The 20,869-nt window shown below is 37.1% G+C and overlaps 2 protein-coding genes across 5 annotated transcripts in view; both read right to left on the bottom strand.

Annotated features, from left to right (window-relative positions):
- Window positions 1-1,225: 1,225 nt before the first annotated feature.
- The window catches only part of LOC120779448 (putative dual specificity tyrosine-phosphorylation-regulated kinase 3 homolog), a 200,671-nt gene continuing 181,027 nt past the window's right edge, over window positions 1,226-20,869 (bottom strand). For all 4 annotated transcript variants that reach the window (XM_040111697.1, XM_040111696.1, XM_040111699.1 and 1 more), the window contains 2 exons: window positions 3,716-4,328; window positions 1,226-3,647 (listed from right to left, as the gene is read on the bottom strand). In XM_040111697.1, coding sequence (XP_039967631.1) covers window positions 3,634-3,647; window positions 3,716-4,328 — 627 coding nt within the window. In that variant the 3' untranslated portion in view covers window positions 1,226-3,633. The remainder of the gene's footprint in view (window positions 3,648-3,715; window positions 4,329-20,869) is intronic.
- On the bottom strand, window positions 18,145-19,909 carry LOC120779449. Its single transcript, XM_040111700.1, has one exon. The coding sequence runs from the start codon at window positions 19,427-19,429 to the stop codon at window positions 18,314-18,316; it is 1,116 nt and encodes a 371-aa protein (XP_039967634.1). The 5' UTR covers window positions 19,430-19,909; the 3' UTR covers window positions 18,145-18,313.

Below are 20,869 nucleotides of genomic sequence, written 5' to 3' on the forward strand. Positions count from 1 at the left end.
TATTACTTTATTGAATAATAATATAAAATTGAAATACATGGCTTTTATACAAAGATTTTGCTTAGCTCACTCATTCATAAATTTTAACGTAAACATCAAAATAATTTCCGGAGTTCAACCACTTTTAATTTGTTTGTAATCAATAAAATAATGGCAGCAACAATGTTACAACATATGTTGATTTGTAACATTGTTGTGGCAAAGAACAATAAGCAATAAAATGCGATATCAATTTCGACAAAGTTGCGACAAAGCAAATGTAAATAAAAAATAACAACTACTGTGGTCGTTTTGCGATATATTGCTTAATAATCATTTTATACATTAAAGAAGCTAATTGAACGGAATATCAAATTTCGTATTTAAAATAGCTTGCAGTGGATTGTACTGATACAATGGGTGGAGTCTCTGACGTAACTCGCGCGTATAAAGAGATAATTACGTTAATTTCAATACGCCCTGGAAACATGAATTAGATGTGGCTATTTCACAAAAATGAAGCTCAATGGAACCCTAAAACGTAGGAAAATGAAGTTGAGGCTCCTGTGAAGCAAAACATTTTGTTACCAAATTGTAAAAACTGAAAAATGGAGTGGAGAAATAATTTGCATGAGCCAACATATATATTTAAATTTCTATTTTGTAAGAAATAAAGAAGATAATTTAAAAACGGTTTATAAAACAAAATCTCCTTGTTCAGAATAATAACACAGTACAACAGCAAATCTGGGTGGTGAGAAATTCCAAGTCAGGGTGATGGTACTAGGTCAGTATAGTAAAACCCTCAAAGGGTTTGGCGTTCGTATGTGTCGGTTTTTTTTATGACCTTTTAAATTTTTTCCTTGTCTTGATGATTAGCTGTTGTACTGTGTTACCGACTTATCTTTAATCGAGTAGCCAGTTGCGCGGAAGGCAGAAACTGGTTTCTCAATTATAATCTTAATATACTAAATTAATTTGATTATGGTAGTGACTGAACGCCCTATTAATATATTTTCGTAGTAATTATTTTATAATTTTGTGGACTGTTTTAAGATACCACTATTTTTTGAGTGACTGCAGCCGATTGCTTTCTTGTTGAACCTACCGTATGTGTATACTCATTTGTGTACACTAAAAGAAACTACTGCTGGATACATCATAATCACCACGCGTTTGAAAGGTACCTATGTTGCCCATAGATAAAAGTATTCTTTTAAAATGAATTAAATACTTTTCCACAACATTATTCTATAAAATATGTTACATTTATTTCTCGAATTATTAAAGCGCTTACAATCTACGTCAAGTATGACACCAACGGAATTTGGATAGCACAATTTTGTTTTTGTAATACTTATTCACATCTGTCAAAGCCTTAACCGAAAACTGTACTTGTCTTGTCGTAAGTATTTCAAATTTTTGAGACGGTACTTGTATATAGATGAAACGTATCTTCAACATTTAACCCCAATAGAAAGAGCCAAAGAGCTTCTTTTGATGACGACGCAAACGTATTAGAGATTACGATTTTCTGGGTGGGTGGGCAAACAAGATATCTTTAGCACAACGGCCGATAAATTCAGGCTCTATGATGAAACATCCCCTAATGGGTTGAGGCTAATCGACTCCGCCGGGACCAAAAACATGGTTATCTGTAGTAGTACATTCCAGTATAGGAAAATTCACCAACTGGCTGTCTCCGGATCGAAACGCCACCAATCCAATCGATCATGTTGTGAGAGCATTGACTCGGACTATCTTGTTGCAGCGAAGTTACGAAGTCTTTGTGCTACAAAAAATGCACGGCAATAAACACAAGGAAGGTTCGACGACGTAAAGCTGTAATAAAAACCGTCGAACGATTTTCTACTCGGTTTACACTTTTGCTTTCTGAGAGCCCGCATCAGCAACTCTATATAAGGGAACTGTCGTAAGGCGATCTCGGCCAGATGCATTTGCAGACAAAAAAAAGAGAGAGGCCGAAATGCGTGAGCACGAGGAGTTTCACAAGCTGGCCGAGAGAGGTAATACATGGAAATCCACAATCTGTGCCAACTACTGTGGGATGCCTCAAGCCCCAAATTATAAAAAAAAAGTGAAAAGAAGACTAACCCACATCACCTGTTCCTCAATTTTAAAGCTGCTTTTGAGAGCACGAAAAGGAGCTGCTTTTATGAAGCAATGTCTGAATTTGGTATCCCCGCATAACTAATACGGCTGATTTCAAATTTGAGCAATACCAAAAGCTTCGTCAAGATCTATGTTTCAGAAAAGGTGGCAGCCTATAGTGCGACTTCTTTAATCTACTGCTGGAGAAAATAATTCGAGCTGAAGAGCTGAATCGAGAAGACACAATCTTTTATAAGAGTGAATAGCTGATGATGTTGATATAATTAACATCAACAACCGCGTGGTTAGTTCTACTTTCTCCAAATTGGATAATCAAACGAAGTCAATACGTCTGGTAGACGAAATATCTTCTGTCGTGAAACAAACAGTCGTCACAGGTAATTTCGTCTATCTTGGAATCGCCATGAACACCAACAACAACGTCAGCCTCGAAATCTAACGCAGAATAACTCTTGCCAACAGGAGCTACTACGGACTGAACAAGGACCAACTTCTACAAGTCACTCATTACCCCGTCCTGGTATACTATATAGTGCAAAAGCATGGACGAAGACAATATTTGATGAGTCGGATTTTGATGAGACGAGTTTTCGAGACAAAGGTTCTTCGGAAGATTCACAGCCAAGGTCCTTTGCGCATCGGCAACCTTGAATATCGCAGTCGATGGAACAATGAGCTATTCGAGATATACCACACATTGACGTAGTTAAGCCAATGAAAAGACAGCGGCTACGAAAACCTCCAATCCGTTTGGAAAGACCAGGTGGAGAAGAACCTGGCTACACTTCCTTGGCGCCAAACAGCGTAAAGGAATAACGATTGACTCACTGTTGTACTTTCGGCTATAACTGCGTTAGAGGTGTCCACGCGAAGAAGAAGAACTACTTCTTCTTTGATACGGTGGTAAAATCGGATAATAACCACTCTTACCTTCTTAACAAAGATTATGCTCTAAATTGCTAAAAATGCAACAACTGTCAAACCAAAAACATCAGAGTCATTAAAATTAAAAGTAGAGATAAGACAACAGAAGATCTACATAGGTACAGATGCAGTATCAAAGTTTCACAATAGGTGTGACATCGCCCACTTTGAGGTGAAATATTTTATTGTTACACCTACTCGACCAAGAAACCAAATATGTAGTGCATTATCGATCTTGTTGAATAAAGAATATTCTCCCTTAATTTTAATTAATTTTTTTCTGTCCTTCATTTAAATAACTTTTACGTTCGTCTTTATTCATGTTACTTATAACACTATGGAAAGAAATGCATTGTTTTGAAAGCATGTTCCCTGTTGTCTTAAAATGACCTACAACATAAAAGTCATTACATATTACTAAAACGTTCATAATTATAAAATTTTTAGGGGCGAAACATATTTACTATATGGAGGAGCCATGAGCATCATTGTCCACTTTATATGCCTTCAACGATTTAATTATAGAGACGTACTAAACCTGAGAAGCTCGCAAAATTGTGCTGTAGAATCCAGATACTGAGAAGTAGTAGATACTCGTTAGTAATCTTTACCTATATAACGTAATGTTCATATATCAAGTACAAAGTATATGCAGAACTTTACAGTATTGTATGTTTACCGTTTATAGGAGTATGATCGCGATTGTTTCTATTGTCACCATTAATATTTTCGCTATCACCAGAATAACTAACATAATTAGGGGGCCTTGGAAGACGTCGGCGCAACCACGGATGCTTAAGGGCTTCTGCTGGTGTTATTCGCTTTTGTGGATCCCATTCTAAACAACTGCGTATAAAATTTAAAAATAATGCGTCTTTGCAACCATCTAAAACATTTGACAGGCTTTTAGAACTTGGCGGTCCACGAATCTTTCCTCTACGTGATTGGCCACCAGTTAAAACGATCGTACCGTCAGGCATTGTGCGTATCGTACAGTATCTAGGATATCCCTTTGGGTTAAAGAAAGCCTTTGCGCGTTTGGCATAGACAAGCAAGTTTTTGTTAGGTATACCAAGAACTTCAATTATACATGCTAACTGGTCACTTTCATTTTCCCCTGGAAAAAGGGCATGCCCAGAAAGCAACTCAGCCAAAATGCATCCAAATGACCACATGTCAATTGCGCGACCGTATTTACATCCAAGTATAACTTCAGGTGCGCGGTAGAAACGAGATTGAATGTAAGTATAAACACGTTGACTTTCATAGCATGATGAACCAAAATCGATGACCTGAAAAAAAATAAATAAATGAATTAATATCGGCTCTCGCAATATGTTGCTACAGTGTATAATAGTTGTATTCACCTAACTAATCGTGATAGATGTAGAGTTATGTATAAGATCAGAAAGACGAGTCGGCACCCAAAAAAGGTTGGCATTGCAAATGGCTACAATCGAACCATTGTCACGCCCACTAAACGCCAATAATTAAATTGCTGTAATTAAACTCCCAAATATGATACAAATGCCTATTTTAGTACAATGAATCGCATTAGGTAATGGCATTTGCGGGTTTAAAAGGTGGGAGCGGTTACGGTGGTTTAATATATATGTACATATATCTCAGAAAACCAATTTAGCTAAATGAATTAGAATAGAAACGGCTGAAATCGGAAATACGTCGGAGACATTAAATCCAAGATGATACAAAGGGGCTTTATAGGAGCTGGTATCAAAATTATACAGTTCGTGGGCCACTGGCTAAATGCTAATAGGTCTCAACTCTTGCTGAACCAATTTCAAACAAATTCGACATGTATGAATATTATCCTATTATGTATGGTGGGAAAATTGGCTAAATAAATTTACAACTGCGCTTACTTCTCTTATATCACAATTTTAAATTACATCCCATTCTTACGCTATAGTATACAAATCAAGCACCAATATATATATCGGGATAAAACTTTGCACAAATAGTACCGTTAAGGTATGCTATATAAAGTCTAAAACTTGTCTAAATTGGAGTATAACTTATAACTTCAAACCCCCAGTTACCTAAGTTAAGGACCCCAGTAGCTACAGCTGAATTTTTACTGAAAACATTGGTAAATATGTGGGATACATTGTTGAAATTCGGTAAGAATTTGTTTCTGAAAGCACTGTACCCTTGTGTCAAAAATTAATAAAAATTCGGTCAATACTTCCCCTAGCCTCTTTGATCTCAAATAAAAATTTCCGAGCTTCCGATTGACTCTATCGTTATATGAGTGTGTTCTTATGCCTAAAATGGATAAAACTGGGTCAATACTACCCTACCCCCAATATAGCCATTGCAAGTACTGCAAACTTCTGGTTGCCATTATACGGTAAATATCAGTTAGTTATTTAGACTATGGTCGCCAGTGTTCGAAATTCGCCCAATACAAAATACAATTTATTAACAATGTTAATAGTATTTAAATTTTATCGAGAGGTTGTCGAAATAATTGTTTGCCTTTTTATTTATATATATTATATATCTTTTGATATATCAAAACTATTCTGACAACACAGAGTAAAGAAATTTGTTTCACGCATTGTAGACTCTGAAGCAAAATGTTTAGCCAAACAATGCTTACAAACCAAGTTTATAGAACCCATACTATAAAAGCGATCAAAAATAGTAGTATTACCAGAGAACGTATGTCATAGAGAAGGCTCATGGTGTTGCCAATTTTACGATATTTAATTTTTCTAAGGGGCGTTTTGGAATTAAGCATTTATGTACGCTAACAGATTCGCATATTTGCAATGCGCAAGCGACCCAGCATATATTCTATAGATATTTTCTATATATTTTATATCAAAGCACACAAGCATGTACGTACAAATTGAACTATTTAATGATGAATTTTTTAAAACCATTTGAAATGTATAATTAAGACATGTTTTTGTTGTTACCTAAAGACTTAATTAATGTAGGTAGGATAAGATATATATTTACTACATAGTATATACATATTTATTTGCAAGCCTTTAAAAGTTTTGATAACATGTTAAAAGATCAAGCGGTCGCACATATTCACGTAGGTATGTAATTATGTGAGCAAGTAAACAAAAAGCACCATATGCATAATGTTTGAAAATTTTTCTACACCCAACATTGTATGTAAACATGTACTCTTATTGTTTCATACGAAATCTCCGTTGTCACGGACAACCAATGACCGAAGCTCACGTTTTGTCAAAGAGTCAATGTTTTGAAGGACTGGCGCGACGACAAAGCGCCACAATATTAGGGGATTCTCTTGCTCTTGCAAGATTGCACTATGACACAAAATGCAAATATCCTATACCGAAATATGCAAGACCAAGAGAGCACCCATCGCAGAATCTAGAGATATATGAACGGCTGATTCGGTCAATTTATTGAGAATGACTATTGTGAATTGGCGCACATTCTGTATTCATTCTTAACAAAACAACTGTAACAAATCTTTATAATTTAAGTAAAAATTATAAAATCTATTTAAAACTTACTTTCCTCAACAATTTAACGGCATAATATGTCTTTACGTAAAATGACAGCTAAAACAGAGTTGCAATTCTATTTTTACGAGTCATTGCACGAAAATAAACATGACATATTTTACAGCCATTGCAAATAAGTTTCTGCGTGTGTTTGTTGTTGTGCCGTTACACCAAGTGGAAAATTCTGAAATTCGTGAACCGTGCGCCTTTTGCTAGATCAAGATAATACCCCTATTGTGTTGTTTGTAGAAAATCCGAGCTTTGCCACTTTTGTCACTTTTTTCTGTACTTTGCGGGGTTGATACTTTTCCCTTTTAAAAGAACATCAGAAATTGTTCAATTTATGACTTTTAGCTTTTGCCATCGTCGCTAAAAGACGCTTGTAGGCAAAGGCATGCTCGGGGAGACGTAATGGTGTTTGTTTTTATGAATGAAGCGAGTTTGCGTGTTGAAAATGCGCTTGCGTTCATGAAGGAAAATGTTGTTGATGTGTGTTTTCCTACAAATTTGGGCATCGACTATTTGGCTGCCTTACTGACTTGTGACCCGGCTGATGCTATTTGAATGTTGTTTTTGTGGAACAATGCTTATAGATTTTTTGGGTGACATATTTATATTTCTACGCATACATATGTATGTGTATGTGGGTCTGCGTATTCATAATTTTTATACTCTCGCAACAAAGTTGCTAAGGAGAGTATTATAGTTTTGTTCACATAACGATTGTTTGTAAGTCCTAAAACTAAAAGAGTCAGATATAGGGTTATATATACCAAAGTGATCAGGGTGACGAGTAGAGTTGAAATCCGGATGTCTGTCTGTCCGTCCGTCCGTCTGCCCGTCTGTCCGTCCGTCCGTCCGTGCAAGCTGTAACTTGAGTAAAAATTGAGATATCATGATGAAACTTGGTACACGTATTCCTTGGCTCCATAAGAAGGTTAAGTTCGAAGATGTCATAAAGTGTTATAACTAAGCCATAAATAAAGATATTACAGTGAAATTTGGCACAAAGGATTGCATTAGGGAAGGGCATATTTATACGTACTTTTTTTGGAAAGGTGGGCGTGGCCCCGCCCCCTACTAAGTTTTTTGTACATATCTCGGAAACTACTATAGCTATGTCAACCAAGCTCTATAGAGTCGTTGCATTTCCACATACAGTTCAAAAATGGAAGAAATCGGATAACAGCCACGCCCACCTCCCATACAAAGGTTATGTTGAAAATCACTAAAAGTGCGTTAACCGACTAACGAAAAACGTCAGAAACACTAAATTTTACGGAAGAAATGGCAGAGGGAAGCTGCACCCAGGCTTTTTTTAAAAATTGAAAATGGGCGTGGCATCGCCCACTTATGGACCAAAACCATATCTCAGGAACTAGTAAACCGATTTCAATGAAATTCGGTATATAATATTTTCCTAACACCCTGATAACATGTACGAAATATGGGTGAAATCGGTTTACAACCACGCCTTCTTCCAATATAACGCTATTTTGAATTCCATCTGATGCCTTCTCTGTATAATATATATGTACATTAAGAACCAATGATGATAGCGGAATAAAACTTTACAGATACGGTATTTGAAAAATATGTGAATGACGGGTAATGAAATCTCGATTATCACTTCATCATGCGAGAGTATAAAATGTTCGGTGACACCCTTCCTTACTTGTTTTTAAATAAGAATGTTATCAGTTTTGTATGTATGTATGCATAAAAATACGCAAAGTAATAATCATATCAATTAATATGATTCTATGTAAACTTATAAAAATATAAGAAAAAGCTCAACATACATACATCTTTAATAGAAGTGAAAATTTCTGAGCATATTTTTCATTCAATGCTCAACTCTCTTCACGCACCACTGTTAAAACTTCTCCATCTGAGTTACTTTGGTGAAACCCGCTCGCCGCATTTTGTTAGCTTTTGACAGTTCACACGCTTGTCCGCAGTTGAACCTTCTTCATAATTTACGTTCTCTGGTATTCGTATTTGCAACTTAACATATACAGAACAGCGTGAAATTTACTGCTGTATACGACTGTGTTAAATGTAACGCGCAAAGGAAAAATTACATCATCCAATGAAAACACGCCATCTTTCCCAAAATAAGAAATAGGCCACTTGGGTTGAGTTTATATTGTATCATAATGTATATTATATATCTCATTTGATTAAACTAGACAGATTTTAATACTAATACCTTGAATACGAAGCAAAATACACTAATAGAACCGAGTACACTTGGCATAAAGAAGTTTATAAGATACCGAACATGATTGTAGTCCTTTCACCTTTCGTTGAATAATACATGTTGAAATCTTTCGCAAAGTTTTTATACTCTCGCAACATGTTGCTATAGATAATAATAGTTTTATTTTGCTAACGATTGTTTGTATCACCTAAATCAAATAGAAATAAATATAGAGCTATCGGCGTAATCCGATTATTGCCATGCCCATAAAATGACAGTTTACGAAAACCTTTAAAATGTCATAAATAAGCTACAAGTGAACGGAAAGGAGAGGGGTTCTGCATGCTCAAATTTTAAAAGTAGACGAATCCCCGCATTCTAATAGATTTAATGTACATATCTTATAAACCTTTACAACCATATCACCTAAACATGTTTACGTACCTCGTTTCAGCACCTTCTCAAAATGCGAGAAATCTAAAAGAGAACAAGCCCACTCTCCACATTACGGAAAATATGGAAAACTACTAAATGCATTATACAAATACGCCAGAAGCATTAAACTTCACATTGTATATGACAAGGAAAAGTTTCATAGAAGGCCGTGGCAAATCTGAACACTGGGCGTGGCACCGTCTGCTTTTATGTTAATTTGACATTCCACCGATTTCAATCAAATTAAAACGATCCTTTCGTTATTATATTACGTTGTGAGTATAAACGAAATCGCACAAGACCACGCCTACTTCCCATATAACAAAGTTTTAAATTCAATCTGATTCTTTTGCTTTTCACCACATAAATCTTGCTACAATTAATGTACGGGGATACAACTTTATTTCTAGTAGCCGTCGTATGGATAAAATTGGATTTGTATGGATGATGCATGGCTGTTCACAAGCGCAAGCTTTCTCATCATATGGCTAAAAACGATCGAAATCGGGCTAAAGCTTTTCAAGCTTTTATGTGGGCCGGAGTTCATAGGGCTAAATTTTCAGAAAATATTTGTCTATTTGTAAGGTCAAGTATTGACAGTTACAGAGAATGTGTTTTTGATGACAACATATTTATGCAGCAAATACATCACATAAATTTTCTTCTTTACTGGTCAAGACACCGCTTATGCGGTTATAGCCCAGTTAACAACAGCACGCCAATTGTTTCTTATTTTCGAAAGGTGGTGCCAATTGGAGATTCCAAGTGAACCCAGGTCCTTCTCGACCTGGTTTTTCCAACGGAGTGGAGCTCTTCTTCTGCTTCCTACACTGTGTCGAATACTTTCAGAGCTGGAGTGTTTTCGTCTGCCGCTGTCTTTTATTTCGTTGAACTATGTCAATGTTGTCGTATATCTCACACAGCTCATCGTTCTATCGAATGCGGCATTCGCCGTGGTCAATGCGGAAAGTACCATAAATCTTCCGCAGAACCTTCTCTCGAAAGCTCGTAACATCGACTCATCAGATATTGTCAACGTCCATGTCTCTGCAAACCTCGGTTGGTATCGGACGGCTCGGAGAAGTCCTTCCCGATCCTGACGGAGCTTTTGGTATTGCTTACGTCAGTTTACACAGCCGTATTAGTTTTGTGGGGAAACTAAATTCCGACATTTCGGCATAAAGGCAGCTCCTGTTCGTGCTGTCAAAAGCAGCTTTGAAATAGACAAAGAGGTGGTGTGTATCGATTCTTTTTCACGGGTCTGTGAATTGGTGAATATCTGGTCAGTTGCCTATTTTCCAGGCCAAAAGTCAAGTGGAAGATGGAGTCATGTGTTGAAGTTCACGTAAGTGAGAAAAGATCTTTTATCGCCATTCACTTTGGAGTGGTCAGAAGCGCTTCTTTTAAATTTGGCTCAAGTAGCTCACAACTTTCGGTCCTAGACCAAGAATATCCGTTTGACGGCGAGCTAAACTGGGAACCGCCACGTAAAAAAACTCCCCCAACGAAAAGCAATAAACAGCCTCGTAAGAAAAACCTCCTTTTGATGACGACCATAGCAAACGCATTAAGGATAACGATTTAATGGCATTCATCTAGAATTTTCGGTCCTTAATTGGGAAGGTGTCGCTCCTTAGCTGGTTAATGTCTTCGTTTAAGTGAAGGCTGACATTACCGCCGGTGGATGAACATCTAGCAACAATCCGCAGCAAAGCTAAATTCTTCAAACATATCACAGACTTGCGTGTACGCCCCGATGGAACAGATGGACGATGTGACCAAAGAAGCCTTCTGTTGGCGTTTGGAGCTCATCTATGAGACCTGTCCCCGCCACGATGTCAAAATCGAGGCCCGAAATATGGTTAACTGAGTACCAGATTCCAGCATAGAAAAATTCACTAAGCTACCTGTCTGTCTCCGGATCGAAAAGCCACCAACCAGATCGATCATGTTGTGAAAGACGGAAGACACGTCTCCACTGTTTTAGACCTGCGTACGCTCCGAGGTCCTAACATCGACTCGGTCAACTATTTTGTGGCAGCCAAGATACGCATCCGCCGCGCACGTCAATAAACGCAAGGAAAGTTCAACGTCAAGAAGCTGCAATCACAATAAATTTCTCGACTTGCACTCCTGTTTTCTGAAAGCACTCATAACCAACTCGGTATACGGGAGCTGTGGGACGCAATTTAAAGCTCCTTACGTACATCTGCAAACGATACCATTGGTTTTCGGAAGGTGCAAAAGAACAGCTGGAATGATGATGAGTGCCGTATCGCAATGGAAAGAAAACAGACTGCCTACCTCGCAACGTTATAAACGACCACAACAGGTGTAAGAGGGGTAAGATACCGAGAGGTGAAGATGGAAGCAAGACGCAATTGCAGTCAAAAAATAGAGGCCGAAATGCATGAGTACGAAGAGCTTGATAAGCTGGCCGACAGTCGTAATGCTCAAAAGATCTACGAAAAGATGTGGCGACTAGCGGAGGGTTTCAAGAACGGAGCATACTCTTGTAGAATCCCCACACAGGGGTGATTTAGTGGCTGATGCTCAGAGCGTACTAAAACTCTGTTTAAATCTTGCATTGTTCTGTGCAATGCTTCAGGAATATTTGTCAGCTATTATGCACTCATCTCAAATAATGATTTCTTATTCAGTTACAACTATCACTATAATTCATACATATGTACATGTAAACAACAACCACTGTACTAGCGGTGTGATTTTTTTTGTAATTTTGAAGAAAAAAAATGTTCAAATGATTCTGAACACATGCTTATGTTTTGAAATATATATTTTTTTTATTTATGAATTGTTGTGAATTGTATCATAGAACGATAGAAAGTAGCTTATGCCCGTGCTGAGGTTCCACGCTACCTCATCATCAATTTTTAGTCAAATCGGTTCAGCCGTTCTTGAGTTACAAATATAGATATAAATTGCGAATTCGAGGGTGATATTGCAAAAGATAATATTCAAAGTGCATTCCAAAGTAAACAGGCCTTTTTGTATCTAGCGCCCCCTGGTTGCGCAAACTATATGTCGACTGGTGCGCTAGAATCTGCCATCTTAATCAAGTGTCTAGTGAGAATTTCATGACATTTCATTGATTGGCAGTGAAGTTATTGTGTTTTAAGTGTCAATATGTTTGTGTTATCGGTGCGAAAATGACCTTCGAACAAAACCCAACATTAAATTTTGTTTTAAAATTGGTAAAACTTTTACCGAAACGTTTCACTTGATGAAACAATGATTTCCTTTCCCGTAGCATAGTGCACGAGTATTCAGCGTTTTCAAAGTGGTCGTGAGGACATAAATGACGATCAACAGCCAATCAAAATCCGTCATCACCAAAAATTCCATCGAAACTATGCGTTAATTCATCAAAAATCAGCCCATACCATCATTGAAATTCATGGAAATGGAATTGAACATTTCCAAAACCTCGATTTATCGCATTTTGACCGAACACTTGGGCTTACGAAAGGTATGTGCACGGTTTGTTCTACACAAATTATTTGACGACCAAAAATTGCTCAGAATCCAACATTCGAAGGACATAATTTTGACCGATTATTTGACCGAAATTCACATTTTAACCATTAACAACTTCCCGTATTCACCTGGTATGGCACCGCGCGACCTCTACCTTTTCGGAAAAATGCATTGGCTCATGAAAGGAAAGCGTTATGCAGACGTAGACGCCATTCAAAAGGCTTGAACCGGTATATTGGCGGCCATAACGGCCAACGAGCTAAAACACTCGTTCGACATGCTTTTGGACCGCGCAGAAAGCTGTATTGAAGCAGAAGGAGACTATTTTGAATAATATAAATTGATTTAGCTGAAAAAACCATTTGTTCTATTTTTTTTTGTCCTGTTCCCTTTAGAAAGCACCTTGTATTTAAATATTTTCGGTTTTTTGATGGGTCAGCATCTTCAGGTAATTTATGCAGCTTTCAGAATAAAACAATTAAATAAATACAAACAAATTGTCTTACAAAAATATAAATTTGGCTTTGAGTAAGCATATTCTGGATCCCATTATTTGGCATGAATGCTTATTTGCACCTAAAAGTTTTCTGTGGTGAACATTTATTTACATACCACAGTTAAAAAAAGGCATAAATAAAAAACTTAATTACTTGTTTATTTGATCATATTGGCCTCTTCTTTAAGAATATATATTAAAGTAAAACAATTTTATTTTGAAAAATTATTACATTTTTATATATAACCAATATTTTTGTGACAACTTTTCCCTAATTTTAAGAAAAGTCCACAATCTTGGATGACAAAAGAAACTCAACCCCGAACGTTTCTTCATGGGTACCTCTCGGTGTGCCTTTGTTTACATTGTATGGACGATGATTACAGTGCGCTAAACCTACTAACGAATGCAGTACTGGTAATTTGTCTTTTCGCTAGGGATTTGGAATGCAAGGAAGTGGTGAATTGGCAAAACTCATCCCTAACAACAGCCGTTTTGTTTGTGTTTATTTCGCGATAGGCAAAGAAGCTGTACTAAAAATGAAGACAATGTGAAAATGAAATTGCAATAACAACATAGACAACGGACGTCAAAAAATTTGACGCGTGCTCCCGCATCATTTCACATTAATTCGTTTAGAATGAAAGTGCGTAATTTTAGTGCGGAAAAAAATAATAAAATGTATAAGTAATAATTGAGTTATAGTGTAAAGAGAGTAATAAAAGTGTAAATTAATTCAATAAGTAAAAATAAATATAGTAATAATAAACAAATACCAGTTTAAAGATACAAAATAAAGTTTGCTTGTGAAATAAGCCAGCGTATTAATTATATGCAAAGTGTTGGTGCATTTCACCAAACAAATTTTATATTAAATAATAAATAAAAATTAAATAAAAAACTAACAATAAAAAAGTGATAATGCAAAATAAAAAATTATGGCAGCAAAGGAAATTGCAAATAAGAGACATCTGCGTCGTTTAGTAAGAAATGAGAGGTATAGGTACGTTGAAAAATTTGAAATATTACTTTGCAGAATATTATTCCAGAAAGATTGGTGCTAAATAGGGTGGGTCGATTCCGGATTTTTTTCGATTCGGGATTTCTAATAGTGCGGAAAAGTTGCCTTAGTACTTCCTGCTTCCAATGCAACTTTTTGTTTTGAGATCGAGATGAAAATTGTTGCAGCTCTCAGCTAAGCTGTATTGGTCACCCAGAACCCACCGCGTGGAGGTGGCTGCTCTTCGGGTTCCTCCCAAGCCCAACCCGACCAACCAATTATTGATAAAATCAGATTTTGTACTAAATTTTGGCACTTGTTGCCTAGATTTCAGTGTAGAGCGTATAAAACGATCACGAGATTGGGGGCCAATAACTTTAGAAGATGCCTCTGTCACCAGTTTGACGGTTCTCTCGACTGCCACGGTGTGAGAGGGGAATTCACTAAATTTCCATACCTCTGCAGTGTCTCCCGACAGCCCTTTTATGAGTGCTTTGTTAGAAATTGAACAAAGAACTGGTGGAACAGTCAAGGTAATAGTCTTTCAGTTAATCATATCGTAATAATTATTAGCTTTGAAATTCAACTTTGGCACTTTATTACATCTAACCCTTCCATTTACAGTGTCAGACTCTGCTTCTCTGGCTGCCAGAAGACCCTCAAGGGCCAACTTTCTGACTTCTATCCGTTCGTCAGTCATCATACTAAGGAGAATGTTTTCTGGAAGAGCAAAGAAAGCATTCTGTTGAATGGATGAATCGACAACCTTGCGCAGTTTAGCAGGTAAGTATCTCGACCTTTGAATTGCAGCATAGAGATGGCGCGAGCCATCTTTGATTGAACTGTTGACTCTTATTGAGAACCACAAAGGTGAGTAAACTGTAAGTATGTACTTGACCAAAATCTTTATTTCCTTTGTTGGTTTGTCAGTAGAAATGTATAATCTCAGAATTCTATTTGCACAGGTGAGCCAGCGAGATTTTCACATGTTGCCTGGATGCATCGACGCTAAATCTGAGGAACATTGACCGGAAATATCAGCTTCGATATTTTATAGAGATAAGCTTGGTCTGTGCTAAGTTGGGGCGGATTAATAACCTCAGAAGGTAATTGGCAGGATGGAAAACTTTCAAATTTGACAACAGGCAACTTTTCACAATCAGGGAGCATTTTACCTATGTCGCCAGAGAGTGTATTTGGACTCTTTGAGACACCATCAATGTGTTCGAAAAGAGCACGAAATGGAAGTTCGTTGAAATGTAGAAGACAAACAACCCACTGCAATGGCCTACCTATTCTTTCCTCTAGTTTCCGAATGATTCCTCCTTTCCAACCTGTGTTCGTGTTGGTGCCATCAGCACCGACAACTTCTAGATGTTCCACATCAACTGAATTGTCTTGCAAATGTTGCCATATAGCTTGCGTCTCATCCTCAGCTGACCCGGGAGGAGAGGTGACGTGGCCAAAGTAATGACAACCAGGTTCCGCCATAAGAGAAATATGTTCCTCTTTGACAGTGTCGCGGTAGTACTTTTCACCTTCGTTGACTTGTGTAAGTGTATTGTCTTTGCGGCCGTCAAAATACAGCCCATATACAGAGTCAATACTTTCGGTGTTTTGGAGCTTAACTCCAACACTTTATTTTGCCCGACTAATCTTGCATTTGTCAGTGACAAAGCTAGTCTGATCCTCTGTTATCAAACCTGATTTTTTGGCATCCAGAAAAGCAGATGAAACAATCAAGGCCGCTGCTCTATCACTTACTCCAAATCTTTGGGCAGCTAAAGCAGTGTGTTCTAATATTAGTGTGTTTTGTTTGGTTTTAGAGGATGGAAGAGAAAATTCATGATCAGCATCGTTTTTGGAAGAATCCATGTGCGACGCACCTACATTGTTGTCGTCTGTATGAGAGTCTGGCTGATCTGAATGGTCACGTGTTCTAACTGATACTTTTCTGGTAAGTGTTGATGTTGAATGACGTTTTGAAAGCTTTTCTTCACGTTAATTTTTCTTTGTAATCTTTTTTGTTTCAGGTAGATCAAAACTTCCAATGCGACCAATTCTTCTGGTTCTCTGGTCCAAGAGAAATGGTTGTTCATTGATAGGAACTTTTCTTTCCTTTGGACAAGTGCAAGAAGAAAAATAAATGCATTTACAAGCAGCGATGTCAAATAATTTTCCGGCAGAAGAGACAAAGTCGTCTCTTTTAGAGCTCAAACCTATTGGGTTCCTTAAAAACATTTGTTTAAGAGTCAGAAATTTCTTATGGTATGTGGTGAGCATTTGTACAACTCTGGTGTGTGAAACTATCGGAATAGATGACTTTTTGAAACTCTTTTCAACCTTTTTTGCAACTATTTCTGTAACCTCTTCACTCCTAGGTTCATAGTTGTCGCCTCGGAGTCTCCCTAAACGAAATCTTTCAAACTGGACATTTCTGTCTTAATTTACATTTAGATACAGACATTTTGAGTTCTGTGTTCTGTTGAGAGAATATAAGTGATGGCACTCGTCGAAATCAACGACAAGAGTGAAGGAACTCGATGAAAAAATATTTATGTGGAGACCAGTCCGAACGTGTCGTATGGCGCAAGGAAATGAATATAAGTTATAGAACTCGGCGAAATCACAGACAAGAGTTAAGGAACTCGATGAAAAAATATTTGTGTGGAGACCTATCCGAACGTGTCCTTTGGCGTAGGTGAATGAATGTGAGTGATAGCACTCGGCGAAATCAACGTCAAGAAGTGTGGCCGCAAGCCGATTTTCACCTTGCACTGTGGCGCGCCGCATTTTCGCTCGTATCTCGGGAGCAGTTCGTCCTACGGCCATGATCACTCATACCATTTCGGTAGCAAATGACGTGACAAATAACTTTTGTTTTATACATTTTGCCATGAGATGCGTATTTCAGGCGCTAGGTAGACAATTTCACGATTTTAGGCGAATTTCCGAAATTTCAAGGCCGGAGTTGGGGTTGAAGATGCAATCCGATCTCAAAACAAAAAGTTGCATTGGAAGCAGGAAGTACTAAGGCAACTTTTCCGCACTATTAGAAATCCTGAATCGAAAAAAGTCCGGAATCGACCCACCCTATTTGGCACCAATCTTTCTGGAATAAAATTCTGCAAAGTAATATTTCAAATTTTTCAACGTACCTATACCTCTCATTTCTTACTAAACGACGCAAATGTCTCTTACTTGCAATTTCTTTTGCTGCCATAATTTTTTATTTTGCATCATCACTTTTTTATTATTAGTTTTTTATTTAATTTTCATTTATTATTTAATATAAAATTTGTTTGGTGAAATGCACCAACACTTTGCATATAATTAATACGCTGGCTTATTTCACAAGCAAACTTTATTTTGTATCTTTAGACTGGTATTTGTATATTATTACTATTTTTATTAGTACTTATTGAATTAATTTACACTTTTATTACTGCCCAATGCGCAAATAATGCAGATAATATAGAAATGGAATTAGAGGAAAATTTACATGTTTTGAATAAGATTGTGTAGAGAGTTTTAATTTAAATGAAGAATTAGGAGAGTAGTTAATAAGACATAGAGTTTCACGCGCATGTGCAATTGACTTGATCAAAATTCTTCGAAGTAGAAATGTCATTAAGAGTTCCTTGTCCGCTCAAGCCAAATATTTCAACTATTGCTGGTGGCGAATATACAATATGCATGTTGGATTAAAATAACAATTAAATAATATAGACAGTTAGACCACACATTGAACATTGATATGAACATAGACAGTTTACCGCTTTTTCAAAGTTCAAGAATTCAGTTATGGACAATTTTATTTCGTATTCATAATGGGCCAATATTTTATGTTGGTGCTTTTGTTGGCAAGTCAAAACCTTAAAGTTGTGAGGATAATTTAGGCTCTTTGGTTTACGAAATTACCGATTTAATTGAGCATGGCTTTCATTAAAAAACAAGTCAATTAAAACAGATAGATAGATAGATATTTATTTATTTCATGCACAATAAATATACAGGAAACAAGAGAAAAAAAAGAAACAGCACTAGCTCGAGGCCATCAGCTGGTTTTACAAAAGAATACTAATTTACATTTCGTTTATGGATTACAAATATTATACAGTTAAGGTTAACTAAATTAAATGAGATAGGTTGCATGAGGCTATAAAACTAGATATCTTGCTTATGTTAAGTGCTGCAGTGTCGGAAAGAAGTTGTGATGGAACAGTCAGGCCAAAAATCCGTTGCCTTTGAATAGAAAAGCGAGGGCAGATGTCCAAGATATGCTTCACAGATGTGCTCATTGCCCCGCAAACGTTGCATGATGATACTCCATGACTAAGAAGATGTCCGTGAGTGATCTGCGTGTGGCCCAAACGAAGTCTTGTGAAAACGAGAATGTCTGACTGTTTAGCATCGGAAGGAAAAGTAGGCCTAATTTTTGTTGGATTAATATCTGCATAATGGTGAACATATTCTTTCCACTTTAGTAAGGATTTATTGTTAATATACTGCCGTACATATCTCGACAAATCGGCCTTTTCAAAAGTGTCAAAACAGATAACTGGGTCATTATGAAGACTCTTCGCAACAGAGTCAGCTAGTTCATTGCCTTGGATGCCACAATGGCCAGGAATCCACATCAATTTAATTTTGTTTTTGTGTTTAATTAGCAAATCCCTGGTGTGGGTTACTAGAACGCTGTCCTTTTCGAATTTCCAGAGGGCATCAATGGCAGACCGACTGTCAGTACAAATGCAGAAATTGCCCTTGGTTTTCGATGCAATTAAGGCGGCTTGATAGATAGCAAAGATTTCACTGGTGTAGATGGAGCAATGATTAGGCAGGATACCTTTTCTTAAAACATCAAGGTTTTCAGAGACTACTGCAAATGAGGTTGAAAATTTGGTTTTCGAACCATCGGTAAAAATAAAGTTGAATGCTTTTTGACTTAGCTCAGCTTTATATTCCAGAAAATTTTGCGCGTAAAGTTGTGGACAGGTGTTTTGCTTCTGAAATGTTTGTAAACGGGTTTCAATTGATAAGTCTGACAGCAGCCAAGGCGGGTAGTTTGGGTACACTTTCCGAGTTGGTTTAACTGATACATTTAATTTCTTGGCAGTGATCAGTACACGGTGTATCGCTGAGAGCCGCTTTGGAAGATACTTTCGATTGGAAGCTTTAAGTATTTCGTCAAAGAGGTGGCTGTTATTGCAGCATAAAATTTTGTATATAAGGCTTGCAGTCATGTATTCGATTCTCTCATTTATGCTAGGGAGTCCAGATTCAGTTAGCCTATTGTCGACGGTAGTGGTGGTGAAGGCCCGTAAGCTTTTCCGCACCGCTGCGTAATATGCAGCACAGAGAAGATTTAAGTTGCTTTTGGCACAGGTTCCATAGATTGGCAGCGCGTAGTCAATTACAGTTAAAAATAATGCTTTAACAATATTACAAAGTGTAGTAGTATGAACAAATGATTTTTTAGACGAAAAATATTTTATAATATTGAGGCGTTTGATAAGTTTATTTCTAATATAATTACAGTGAAACCTAAAAGTGTATTTACAATCAAATAAAACGCCTAATATTTTCAAACTGCTGACATTGCTTACATACACATTGTTATGACATAGTTTTATATTTGGGCAGCATTTTTTCCGACAGATATGCAAGGTATTGCACTTCTCATATGATATAATCGCTCCTGACTGAGCCGACCAGACAGTAATGTCATTAAGGACTTACAAAAAATCGCCTGAACCGTTTCAAGGCTGTCCTCTTTAGTATATATTAAAACGTCATCAGCATAAATCCCGTAACTTACTTTGTACTTATCTATAATTTGACTTATTTCGTCAAATGCAATAATAAATAACACTACCGAAAGAGGAGAACCTTGAGGAATCCCATTCTGCAAATCATATATCTCGGATGAAACGCCATTTACTCTGACTATAAATTTTCTATTCGTTAGAAAGTTTTTGACAAAGTTATACATTCTGCCACCCACTTTCCACTTTCTTAGTTGCCTTAAAACTACGTGTGCTCCAATGCGGTCAAAAGCCTTTTGGAAGTCAAGGGAAAGAGCTGTGATGTGTTTTTTACTGGATAAAGCATTCGAACAGAAATGATCGAAAGTTAATAGGGAATCGATGGTACTATGACCGCTTTTAAACCCAACTTGAGTAGAGCTTAACAATTTGTTTTCTAGAAGCAAACCACATCAACCTGTGGGCAATTATTTTCTCCAGAACTTTACTATTACATACAAGTAGGGATATGGGCCGAAAACTTGATATATTATCCGCTGGTTTGTTTGGCTTGTGGATGGGAGATACAAAAAGCGCACTTCCAACTTTGAGGAAAAATACCAGATGAAAAAATGCTGTTATATAGGTTTATCAGTCTCATTTTAAATGAATCGGGGAGATTTTTGATCATTACGTAAGTAATGCGGTCGTGTCCTGGAGAGGAGCCCTTAACCCTGTTAATGAAATTGTTAAATTCCTCCTTCGTGATTGGATTATCAATTTCTTTTGCAGATAGAAGGAGGGATTAGGAGGGGGAAAATATATTTCGCTTAACAGGCGAGTTTTGTCAGCTACAAAAGTTTGAGAAAAATTTGTATCGTTTGAATAACCAGACCAGTCCTTAGCAAACAAATTTGCAGCTTCCTTAGCAGATGGTGA

This window comes from Bactrocera tryoni, unplaced genomic scaffold (assembly GCF_016617805.1).
Source record: "Bactrocera tryoni isolate S06 unplaced genomic scaffold, CSIRO_BtryS06_freeze2 scaffold_11, whole genome shotgun sequence".
Taxonomy (NCBI): domain Eukaryota; kingdom Metazoa; phylum Arthropoda; class Insecta; order Diptera; family Tephritidae; genus Bactrocera; species Bactrocera tryoni.